This window comes from Nicotiana sylvestris, chromosome 5 (genome assembly GCF_000393655.2).
Source record: "Nicotiana sylvestris chromosome 5, ASM39365v2, whole genome shotgun sequence".
In the NCBI taxonomy this organism is placed as follows: domain Eukaryota; kingdom Viridiplantae; phylum Streptophyta; class Magnoliopsida; order Solanales; family Solanaceae; genus Nicotiana; species Nicotiana sylvestris.
The window spans coordinates 24,143,292-24,156,464 of record NC_091061.1 but is presented as its reverse complement, the minus strand read 5'-3'; the positions used below and the strand labels follow the sequence as shown (position 1 = coordinate 24,156,464).

Here is a 13,173-nt window from a genome sequence, read left to right as displayed (position 1 = left end):
GTTTGGTATTTGATGAGAGATTTTGTCCTCTGTGAAACCATTATGGCCCCCACGTTCCTTTTCTTGGACACACCACTGGACTGTAAAGTCTTATTTTTAGCTTGCAAGGCCTCGAAGTTTGTAACCATATCGCTTTTGATACCTTCTTCGATTCTTTCACCCAATTTGATAATATCAGAAAATTTGTGGTTCTCAGTCATCATTAGTCGTTCATAGTACTGTGGGTCTTGGGCCCAGACAAAGAATTTATTCATCTGTTCCTCTTCTAAGGCAGGTCTGACCTTAGCAGCTTCAGACCTCCAGCAAGTAGCATACTCGCGAAACATTTTTGTAGGCTTCTTCTTTAGATTCTGAATATAGAACACATCTAGCGCATTCTCTGTATTAAACATAACCTGTCCATAAAGTCGGATGCCATGCCTACCCAGCTTGACCACTTCTTGGGATCTTAGCTGATGTACCAAGATAAGGCATCTCCTTTCAAACTCCTCATGAACAGCTTCATGCGGATCCTTTCATCCTTTCCTACTCCAACCAGCTTATCGTAGTATATCCTCAAATGGACCCTTAGATCACCCGTACCATCAAACATATCGAACTTAGGAGGTTTTTACCCCTCGGGCAGTTCGACGTCAAGTTGTATGCAGAGGTCCTCTTAGTTCAGCCCCTCAATTCACTTGCTTCCCTCAATGCCTTGGATTCAGCTAGTTAATGTTTCTGATAAGTAGATCATTTTCATCAGACTCGGGTGTGCTTGAGATAGGTTGGGTGGAGTGTGGCATGGTCTCCACATAGATAGGGGTGTTATGGTGGCCTGGTGTGTGGGTGTGGAAATGGTCATTTGTGGGGTTTTGAGGTTCTGGGATTAGTAGTGAAGTGTTGTTTGGGATATGGCAGGTGTTGGATTGGTTTTTTTATGGAATAGTGTAATAGTGAGGAGCGGGATGGTTCTATTGCTTTGGGATATTCTGAGGAGGTGTAGGGTTTTGAGTGTTGGGGAAATTGATATCTAGGGTGCTGAGGAAAAATGACAGGCTTGCTAGATTCCGAACCTAATCAAGCTCTTCTTGGAATTTCAGCAGCTTTTGTTCAAGTTGGGATACATTCTCCTAAGGAACCTGAGTACCATGTCCATTAGTAGATTCTACCCGTTCAGTTGGATTCTCTTTCCTGATGTTGTGCAGATCTTCCATCTTGCTTTTGTTCCTATTTCTGACAAGACTTAGAGGAGGAATGGGTGGAGGGCCCCTGGATCTCGTGGAATAAGATAATGATGCTAGAGTGCACGAACTAACCTTAGGGGAGGGGAATAATAAAACGAAAAAATAAAACAAAAGGTAATCAAGTTAGTGCAGATTATAAAAAGAATTGTGGTATTTAAACACATAGTGCGGGAATGTAAAGCGCGTCCTAATTTGGGAACCCCTTTGTTCCCGAGGTAGGCCTAGCGACAAATTGATTTGGAGAACTTAGAATGCTAAATGCCTCATTTTATTGATAAAAATAGACGAATCCCAAATTGACACTAAATAAACAGGAAATAAAAGTCACTAATGGCCATTGGCCTTATTACATTTATAAAGCGAAAAGGTAAACTTCAATCTACTTGGACCCATAAGGTCCTTCCCCAGATTCGGCATCCTTGGCTCCGTCAAACAGCTTCCCTTATTCGTGAAATCCCAGCAATAGGTATGCTTTGGCTAGATATCCACCTTCGTTCCCTTCAGCCTTTTGACAGTCTTCAATCCTTTTGAGAAATTTTCTTTCCAATTCTACTATGCCTCGCTCCAAGTATCCCAACCTCTTGTTGGTACTGACAACCATATCCTTCCATTCCTCAATTAGGTTCTAGCTGGATTCTTGTATCTCAAGGTGTTCGCTCTCACATTCACGGATCCTTTTGCGCAGCTAGTTGTATTTGACTTGTGCCTCGGCCTTTTCATCTATGATTTTGTGACCTCGAACAAAACCAAATTGGCCCAGACCATCATGATTATCTTCCAACCAGCCTGAATAGTAGGGAGTACAACCAGCATGATATCTGTCTGGCTCGATGGTGTCTTTCCCTATTACGATCTTGCAGTGCCACATATGCTGAGCTTGGAACTTGTAGGGACTATCATCACTTTGGAAATCAGCTCTGAAATGGCTCATCTTGTCGACCCTGGGTATGATTTTCTTCCTACCAGCCTACCTCATAACTCGAAGAGGAACGTAGGGATATGTTCCTCTTAGACCGATCAGTATCAGGAAAGGTGCATCTCTGGATCGAGCGATGAACTCCTCGGTCAGAAACCACTCGAACATCCATTGAACTTGTTCTTCAGTCAGACTTTCAAAAAGCTCAACCCATTCTTTAGCATTCTCCAGCTGGGCGAACATATCGGGGATGTAATTCATTCGCTTTGGATGATGAAAAGCGATGTGATCATCCCAGTCCCTTCGTTGAATCTCTTGTTAGTATTCGCTCTTTTGGAGTGTTCCATGAGCCAGAGTTGAAGTAATAAATTGCAGCATTCGAAGTGTTTTGCTCCTCATTGACACTTCTCCAAGGCTCGATATATGTCTGCAATGATCATGGGCACGATGTTGAATGGATGCCCACCAATCCCTTCCATTAGGCTCTTAGTTTCCATAGCCAGTCTGGTATGGATTCTCCCTTTCTGCATTAGAAACACGATCAGCCCCGGGAAATAAAACATGTAGACGAAAACCCTACGATGGATGTGCCCCAAGGATGTGATGGCAAACTCGTCAGGGTAGGTACGGTAGGATTTGCTGTAATCGTACCTCTCATACAAGTAGTTGAAAGGGATGTATGAGTCCTTTAGGCATGTAAATTCTGTATTCTTCTTCAAACCTATCATTTTGAGAAAACCCCTGCCTTTGCGGTTCTCGGGCATTAGCAAACTCGGAGTTTCCCACACTAAAGCGGCCAATCCTCCTTTCTCCTCCAACAAAGGCATCATTTCAATGTCCCCAAAATGGAACACAACCCTTTCACAATCCCAGAACAGAGTAGCATCTTCTATGATCATGTTGTTAGGTTGGACCTCCAGGAGGGATGGTAGGTTTCCCAAGTATTTTTGAACGAGAGTTTGATCACTAGAGTGTAGATCTCTCCACCAGCTTATCAATCTTGGGTGGATGTTGGTGACCATGCCGAATCTGGGGACTTCGTGCCTCATATTTCTGCAAGACAAATATGGTTAGGCCCTTACCCCCACCAGACTCGACTATTTAACATCAATAATTAGCACGAAGCATTTAGTTTTCCAAATGAATGCACAGAATGTGACGACGTCCATTTGGGATTAGGGAAACCCAGTGGACTTTTGGACAAAGCTATCGTAAAGGATCGTTATGCGGACAACATAACTGACCTGGCTAGGTTTGACCATAATAAATGCACAATTTAAACAGATTAAGGCTTCTGTGGGGTTTTAGACTGGTACCCTTGAGCGGACAACTCAAGGGGGTAAGGCACGGAACCGTCGACTACACCGCTGATCGACTAGTTTTACTGCAAATATGCCTTTCCGAATTTAGGGGTAATAATATGGGAAGAGCGCAACCACTCATTAAAATCATTGTTATAGGATTTGTTTGGCACGAGTGGAGTATGATGTTGAGCATGATTATGTAATAATTAAAAACATGTTGACATGTATTTGCACGTTAAGAAAGCGATAAATGTAGCAGTTTTATAATTTAAAGCGGCAATAAAGGAAAGAAACAAAGAAGACATGTCAGTTTCGTAGTTGAAGAAGAAATTAAATGCTTTGAAGAAAATAAACAAGTAATTGCACATAGGAAGGGTACAAATTCATAAGAACAAACTGAAATGGTAAAAGCCTAAAAATCCCCAGCAGAGTCGTCATGCTGACGTGCACCCTTTTTCCCTCTTCACATCGGAAAATCGGGTTTATGACATTTTTGGGTATGGGACAAATCATTCCTTTTAGGAACAAGGTTTGCATTTTTTGAAGAGTCGCCACCTAATGATTTAAGGTGCATTAGGACACCTATAGGGTTCATTTCTAAATTTGTTTGATAACCAGAGATAGGGTAAGGGCTTGAAATTATCCTAAGGGGAAGGTGTTAGGCACCCATCAGGATCCACTAGTGTGGTTCCCGACCAGATAGTTTTTATGAATTTGTACGAATAGGCAAGTATTGGCTCAAATAGTAGGGGATTTAAATTTAAACACACAAGAGTTTGAAGACAATTATTGGAAGGCGAAATTTTGAAAAGAGTTACAGATTAAACACACTTGAGAATATAAAATGAAGGGGGTCCTAGGTTTGTTTATAATATGGATCACATCGATGTAATACTCGGTATGACACTTCTCAAAAGAGGGGCTACACGTGGTATTAGCGCACCGGTTATCATATCCATATCTACCCTTCCTATCCCGTTAAGGTATTAAAGTGCGGATTGGTCTCGACCTCAATTGCATGCTATTACCCATCCCATTCCTATCAGTCCCGGAGGGAACTAGGACTATTATTCCTATAAGAGGGAGGATTTTAGGCTGACTCTTAGGTTTAAAGGTAAAAGGCTAGAGCGACATACAAAAACACTTAGGACTACATTTGAAGAGGAACATATAAACGATTAAAGGCTCATGTGCACCTCCGCAAACAGAGCATATAAGTAGCATGACTTAAACACATTTAGGGTCAGAATTTAAGGTACTAAAGAAGGGGTTCAAATTGTTGAAGCAGACCAAATTTATTACATAACTCAGATAAGAAGTCCAAATTAGTCCTGCCTGCTAGTTGTAGCAGTTGCTAATTAAACAAAGGCGGGTTCAGTTTTATCATCATTATTACTTAAGGCTTGTCTAGGCGTAATAGTGATGTCCTATGAGCATGATATCTATATTGTTAAGAATGTAGTGGAGCAGTGGTTAATTTTAAACAGGCGATTTGGATCCTATAGGCATACTTTCTAATGATATTGATTAACAAGAAAAGAGCAAACTATTTAATCTGATAAGTATGAGTCAAACTGATTTTTTTACTAAACTGGTTTTAGATCCTATAGGCATGATCTCTATTATAGATGATTTTAATTCCTGCAGACATGGTATCTAAGTATTAAAGGCTGATTTTGGTCATATATGCATGGTATCTAATCGAACACAAAGTGCAGTAGGTAGAATTTATTTGATTAAAGCGAAATTCCAATAGGCGTGATTTCTATTAAAATTAATTTTTAATCCTATAGGCATGATCTCTATTCGTGTGAAAGTAAAGCATGCAGAATTTTTATTAAACCAAAGCAGATCATTTAAGCATGTTCTCTAACAGATCATATCGAAATACACCCTACAGACATGTTATCTACCCTTCTAATACCTAAAGCATGCATAATCACCCCATCCTTTTTCACTAGCCAACCCCAATATTTGTTACATATTATTACACACCAAATGATGAATTACATCAGAAAAAGTGCAAAATAAGAAGTTACAACCATAGGAAGCCTGATCCTGACTTCCTCTCTGAGTTATGGAATAAACCACCCCAAATACCAATGATGTTCAAAGACTTTCTCATAACTGGGTGTGTCAGAGTTCCCTAAGGACCTCATGGGATCCCGGGAAATTCTCACACCCAGATTTGCATAACCAAACAGAGTGAGTGTAGTGTGGAAGGGCCAGCCCTTATGTGTCCAAGTTCAGAGGGAGATCAGGGGTCCCAAGGCAAGGCTCAAACGAGAGGGGCAGAACCTAGATTCTAGGAGTATAGTGAAAGTGCAGAACACACAGTTTGAAAAAGAGTTTGTTTAAAACTAGACTGGTAAGTCCATTTTGAAAGTAATCAGTAACAGAAGTGCTTGAAATCAGTTGTAGTAGTGAGCGCAAAACTACACAAAATCAGTAGTCATACAACGGGGTCAAGGGGTTTTGAGGATACACTTGTCTGTAAGCACATGACCCCAGCAGGGGTTTGGTTTGGTCATGCACAGCAATAGCTAATGCTGGCATGGCCACAAACCAGTCAAAAGAACACAAACACATAGAAGGGATGTGGGGGTTTAGGATTCATAAGACAGCAAGTACATAACAAATGTCTGGCAGAGTATACTTTAAAACACACATAGGAGAAGCATTAATCTAAGGGGGAAGGAAACATATTACAGCATGCTGGTAAAGTAACTTGACTGCAGAACTATAGGCAGAAGTAGACAAGAGTGAAAGAAACTGAAGCAACTAAAGAAACATGTTGTTGTTGAGGCTTGAAAATTAACTAGGACATACCAGTAGATAAACAAAATGCAAAAAGGTAAAGCAGGCAAGATTCCACAGTCTAGCCTTGGCTTTCAGTCGGTTAGACAAAGCAGTAGCACAGTAGTATTAAAGAAAGAGAGAGTTTTTGAGTGTAACTGTGTGTTCTGAACTCAAAAATTTTCGTGTGTTTGAAAGAAGAGTGGGTGGGTATTTATAGTTTTGAAAATGAGTGAAGAAAAAGGTAATAAGTAAAGTCTTAACACAAACATGGAAATAATCACAATCAGAATCAATTAACACAAGTGATTCCCTTTAATTAAGGAATCACTACTTAACGGATACTAACAGGTTTAATTAAGGAAAGAAATTAGTTTGGGATAGACTGATTATTGCCATATAAGGGGGCAATAAAAGTATGAAATAAAAAATTGAGACTAAGTTCAAAATAGGCTTAATTTTTGGGAAAAGATTCAGCAAGGTAAAACATTACAGTAATTAAAGGAGGGGAATCAATTAATTCAAACAAACGAGTAAAATTAAGGTTCATAAGAAAACTTTTGCAATCAGTCACAATATTGAGGGAATCAGGATCAATCAAGAAAGAAACATAATTTTGCACTTCAACATATAAATAGAATGAACAGCAGTATCAGACATGCAAGGCCAAACACATTGGCAAAAGAAACAACATAAACATACAGTAGTAGCAGAAATAAGCTAGGATTCAGTAGTAAAAGAGATCTACTCATAGCACAGTAGTCAACAAGGTTAGGTACAGAATCAAAAGTGAAGAAAGCATAGGAACAGGTAAAGAGAGTCAGAAACAAGTAAAGGTTTCACAGTAACAAGTAAGGAAAACCTTTTAAGAAATTAGGGCTTCAATAGTAGTCGAGTTTAAGAGATGATAAGAACTCAGAATCAGATAAGCCAAACAAGGAAAGGAGAGTCAAAAATAAAGAACTTAATCGAACAAGTATACAAACAAACAGGGACAGTTTCAGAACTCGGATAAGACCAAAAAGGAACTAGGGTTTTTAACATACTGAATCAAGTAGAAGGAGAGCACAAACAATTTCCTTGAACATAGTAAAATCATGAAAAAAAACCAAACATTAGAGTAGAGATCTTTAAAAAGAGGTTAAGAGAAAACCCTATCGTTGAAAAATGAAGAGTCATTTTGAAAGAAAGTCGAAGAATCTTCAAGAAAACACTTAAGAAGTTCGTAGTAAGCACATATCTAAGATAGATCTAAAAGAAAATCAAAAGACCTTAAAGCTAGGGTTTCAGAGAACCCAGAAAAGGTGAGGGAGACCCTGAAAAGTTACCGATCTAACCGAAAAGGTCAAGGATCTACCTTGAACGGCCATGGATGGCCGGAGAAAGACCAGAGACAAAGGTTGAGCAAAGACTGGACTAGATCTCTTTGAGATCTGTCCATGAAATCACACAAACGGGCCACCAGAAGATGAAGGAGGTCGGTATACATCCCAAACGGCCATAGGAGACCATGGATTAAGCAGGGATTGAGGTGGATTAGGCTGGAATTAGATGGCGGCGGCTAGGGTTCATGTGAGGCTGCAGAGAGAATTGAGAGGGAAGGGATTCAGAGGCGGCGAGTGGTGGGAAATGAGTTAGGGTAAGGGATCATTTGGGGTTAAAATGGAAAGGGGGAGTGGTGGCCGTTGATCTGAATGATCAATGGCCTAGATTTAAAAGGGTAGGTAGGGAATCCGGGTTGGGTTGGTTTAACTGGATTAGGGGTTGGGTTAAAATTGAAATTGGGCTGGGGAAATTGGGTCTGATTTGGGGTTCAATTTAGGCTAGAATTTCAATACAAATGGGCTGTTATTTAAATAGCCAATTTTCCCATTTTTTAAATTATAAAAAATAGTAAATTAATTTCTAAAAATAAATTGAAAGTGCTAAAATGATTTAAAATATATAATTAACAATTTAAAAATACAGGACCCCATTTTATAAATGAAACCTAATTAAACCTTAAAAGGGCTAATATTGCAATTATGTACAATTAGCTTAAAAATACTAAATAAATTTATAAAAATATGAAAAAATTACATTAGCTATATTTTAGCATAAAGATGAAAATCGAATAGATGAATTACTACAAATGATAATTTTGGAAATAATTATTGGGATTTATGGATAAAAAAAAGAAATAAATCAATTAAAATCTTTTAAAATAAAATAATAAAACATTTGGATATGCTTATATATGCATATATATGCTATTTTGAAGGTATTTTGCATATTAAAAATATGTAGGAAAAAATTGGGTATCAACAGATGACAAGTTTTTCCGAACACCAACCGGTATGGAGACATTCCGATAGGTGTTTTGTAAGCCGTCCTATAAGCCCATAAAGCATCATCAAGTTTATTGGACCAATTCGTCCGCTTAGCATTCATTGTTTTGGACAAAATACTCTTTATCTCCTGGTTGGAGACTTCCACTTGACCGCTTACTTGTGGATGATAGGGAGTCGTGACTTTATGAGTGACACCATACTAGGTGAGTAAGGTATCAAAAGCTTTGTTGCAAATATGTGACCCCCCCCCCTCATCACTTATGATAGCCCGCGGAGTACCAAACATTGTGAAAATATTCTTCTTAAAAAACGCCACCACACTTCTCGCTTCATTGTTGGGTTCAGCAACGGCCTCAACCCATTTGGACACATAATCAACCGCGACCAAGATTTAGGTTTTTTCACAAGAACTCACAAAAGAACCCATAAAGTCAATACCCCACACATTGAAAATATCAATCTCTAAAATAGTGGGAGGGGCATTTTATTTTTCTTTAAGATTCCACCAACCCTTTGACATTCATCACAACTCTTGACGAGATCACTTGCATCCTTGTAAATAGTGGGTCAATAGAAATCGCTACTTAGCACCTTGGGGGTTGTTCTTGGTCCACCATGGTGGCCACCATACAGCGAAGAATAAGAAGCCCCAAGAATTTCACATTGTTCCTCCTCCAGTACACATCTTCTAATCACTCCATCCGTACAAATCCAAAAACGATATGGTTCATCCCAATAATAGTCTTGACAATCCCGTTTGAGCTTCTACCTTTGGTTTGAAGAGAAATCATTCGGGATGATACCACTTACAAGAAAATTTTCTAGATCTGCAAACCATGGAACCTCTTTCATTGAAATAGCCAAGAGTTGCTCATCGAGGAAGGAGTCATTGATTTCAAGGCCATTGTGCGGCCTCCTCTCCTCCTCAAAACGAGACAAGTGGTCCGCCACTTGGTTTTCACTGCCTTTTCGATATTGGATGGCTATATCAAACTCTTACAATAAAAGCATCCATCTCATCAATCGGGCTTTGGAATCTTCTTTCTCATAAGATAACAAAGTGCCGCATGATCCGTATGGACAATCATTATTGCACCCATCAAGTACAGGCGGAACTTCTCAATAGTAAACACAATATCAAGGAGATCTTTCTCTGTAATGGTGTAGTTTACTTAGGCACTATTCATGGTCTTACTTGCATAATAAACCGGATGAAAAATCTTGTTGATGAGTTTCCCCAAAAACAGCCCTTACCGCTATATCACTTTCATCACACATGAGCTCAAAAGGAACACTCTTATTTGGAGCGGTGATAATGGGAGTAGTAGTCAACTTGAACTTTAGCAATTCAAAATCTCTCATGCAATCATCATTAAAATGAAACTTAGCATCTTTCTCCAAAAGCTTGCACAACGGGTTTACCACTTTAGAGAAGTCCTTGATGAAACGCCGGTAAAATCCTGCGTGGCCTAAGAAACTAAGGCACGCCTTTCACCGAAATAGGATGTGGAAGTTTAGAAATCACATCAATCTTTGCCTTGTCAACTTCAATTCCATTCTTTGAGATCTTGTGGCCAAGGACAATGCCTTCCTCGACCATAAAGTTAAATTTCTCCTAATTGAGCACCGAGTTTGTTTCTTTACATCTTGCCAACACTTTATCCAAGTTTGTGAGACAATAATCAAAAGAATTCCAGACCACCGAGAAGTCATCCATGAAGACTTCAAGGTAATCCTCCACCATGTCCGTTAATATCTCCATCATACACCTTTGAAAAGTCATCGATGCATTACACAACCCAAATGGCATTTGCTTGAAGGCGAAAGTACCATAAGGACATGTAAAAGTAGTTTTCTATTGATTCTCCGGAGCAATAAGAATTTGATTGTAGCCGGAATACCCATAAAGGAAACAATAGAAAGCACGGGCAACCAATCTATCAAGCATTTGATCGAGGAAGGGAAGTGGAAAATGGTCCTTCGTTGTGACTTTGTGGAGCTTACGATAGTCCATACACACTCTCCAACCGGTCACCGTTCTTGTAGGAATCAACTTATTCTTATTATTGGTGACCACCGTCGTGCCCCCTTTATTTGTGATACATTGAATCGGAGAAGTCCACGAACTATCGGAAATGGGGTAGACAACCCCAACATCTTACCACTTGATGATATCCTTTTTGACAACCTCTTTCATGGCTTCATTGAGTCTCCTTTGATGTTCAATAGATAGTATGGAACCTTTCTCCAAGTTAATCTTGTGCATGTAAAATGCGGGGCTTATCGAATATCCGCCAATGTCCATCCAGTAGCCTTCTTTCTCTTTTGTAGCATCGTCAATGTAGAGACTACCTGCACGTTAGTCCAACAAAGGGAAAGAATAACCGGTAAAGAAGAAGAAGGTCGAAAAAATTTGTACCGAAGATGTGGAGGCAATGTCTTTAACTCCAAGATAGGAGGCTCTTCAATTGAAGGTTTTGTATGAGGAGTTGTCATATTTTCATGATCCAAGGATAATTTCCGGGGCTCATAAGTGTACGACCACATTCCTTGTAAAGAGTTCACACATTCCACAAAGCCCTCCATCTCTTCGTCATCAAAGTTGAGCAAGACGGCCTCCAATGTATCATCAACATTCATCACAGCACTTTTTTCATCCGCAATCACATCGGTCACCAAGTCTATGAAAGAGCACACCTCATTGCTATTGGGTTGCCACATAGACTTACACACATGAAAAACAACTTTTTCATCACCAACCCGGAAGGTAAGTTCTTCGGCTTCAACATCAACAAAGCCTTCCCCGTAGCAAGAAAATGTCTCCCAATAATAATCGGTACCTCATAGTCAACCTCACAATCAAGAATGACAAAATCCGCCAAAAGAATGAATTTATCAACACGAACCAATACATCCTCAATCAATACCAATGGTCTCTTCATGGTATGATCGGTCATTTGTAATCTCATAGATATGGGTCTTGGTTGCCCAATTTCCAAAGTCTTGAAAAACAAATAGGACATCAAATTGATACTTTCCCCAAGATCACAAAGAGCTTTAGCAAACTCGGCACTCCCAATGGTACAAGGGATTGTGAAAGAACCGGGATCTTCCAATTTGGGAGACATTGAATGCACAATTGCACTCATTTGATGAGTCATTTTTATAGTTTCACAATTCATCGACCGCTTCTTTGTCACCAAATCCTTCATAAACTTTGCATAACGGGGCATTTTCTCCAAAGCTTCAACAAATGACACATTGATCGATAGACTCTTCATCATTTCAATGAACTTTTTGAATTGGTTCTCTCTATTTTGCTTGGCAATCCTTTGAGAGTATGGAGGAGGAGGCCTAGGCATTGGTGCCTTAGCCTTTTGCACTACTGGTTCCGGTATGTCAATAATGTGATCCCTAGACGGGTTCATTTCCTCTTGAGCTTCTTCCACATTGTCATCAATATCAATCCGCACTTCATCATTTACTTGCACCACATTGTTCGGAGTCTCATATTCTTGAACCACTTGCTCATTATCCACAAGTTCTCTTTGACTTGAGGTGGATGCATCCCCACCTTTTCAACTCCTTGTAGTAACAGCCATAGCATGTCCCGTGTTGTTCCCACCCTTTGGGTTCACCATCATGTCACTTGGTAGTGCCCCCTTAGGACGAGTGTTTAGAGCTTGCAAGATTTTCCCCAGTTGAACTTCCAAGTTGCGAATTGATGTGTTGTGTGAGGCTAGTTTGGCATCGGAGTGGGCATTCTTCTACATCATTTGTTTGAACATATTCTCAATTCGTCCCATATCATTGTTGGAAGAACTTGGACCATGGGAAGGATAAGGAGGCAAGTTGCTCGGTTGTTGATACATCGGGGGTCTTTGAAAACCCGATCCTCGATTGCCTTGATTATTGTTCCATCCCCTTTGATTATTACCTCCCCAAAATCCTTGGTTGTTGCCACTCCAATAGCCTTGGTTATTTCCACCACTCCAAATTCCTTGATTGTTGTTATTATTGCAATTCCCTTGATTGTTGTCACCACTCCAATTACCTTGGTTGTTAGAATTCCAATTACCTTGATTACTTTGAGGTCGCCATTGTTGTTGATTCGGGCCTTGAGAGTTGTTTCTTCGCCCTTGAAAGTTGTTCACATGTTGCACTTCCTCCTCTTGTTCATTGTAAGATTCATCTTGATCAAACCCACTATCTTCTTGCATAATTCTCCATACAGTTTTGCACTTGTAGACCCTTGGGACTTCTTTTGTTCACCATCATACTAACTCCCTCCACAACATTGACTTACTTAGGACATTGCACCTGTTGAAGTTGAGACTTGGCTAATTGATTCATTGTGGTGGTCAACTCGGCAATGGTTTGACCATGATCATGCAATTCTTTATGTAGGTGAATCACGTTCAGATCACCTTGAGGAACATTTGCCCTACTTTTCCATCCCGATAAAGTATCTGCCATTTCATCTAAAATCTCTAAAGCTTCTGCATATGGCGTTGTAATGAAATTTTCACTGGCAAGTTGATTGATCATGCACTGATTGATAGTATTGATCCCCCGATAGAAAGTTTGTTGAATCATAGCCTCTG

General features: G+C 39.8%; 1 protein-coding gene across 1 annotated transcript; it reads right to left on the bottom strand.

The window, feature by feature from the left end:
* Window positions 1-9,760: 9,760 nt before the first annotated feature.
* LOC138868391 (uncharacterized) lies at window positions 9,761-12,789 on the bottom strand. The gene is made up of 6 exons (XM_070145942.1): window positions 12,648-12,789; window positions 11,410-12,143; window positions 11,137-11,293; window positions 10,732-10,921; window positions 10,197-10,338; window positions 9,761-10,057 (listed from the first exon to the last, which is right to left on the bottom strand). Exons 1-6 carry the CDS (start codon window positions 12,787-12,789, stop codon window positions 9,761-9,763), a joined length of 1,662 nt encoding a protein of 553 aa, XP_070002043.1.
* Window positions 12,790-13,173: the final 384 nt, after the last annotated feature.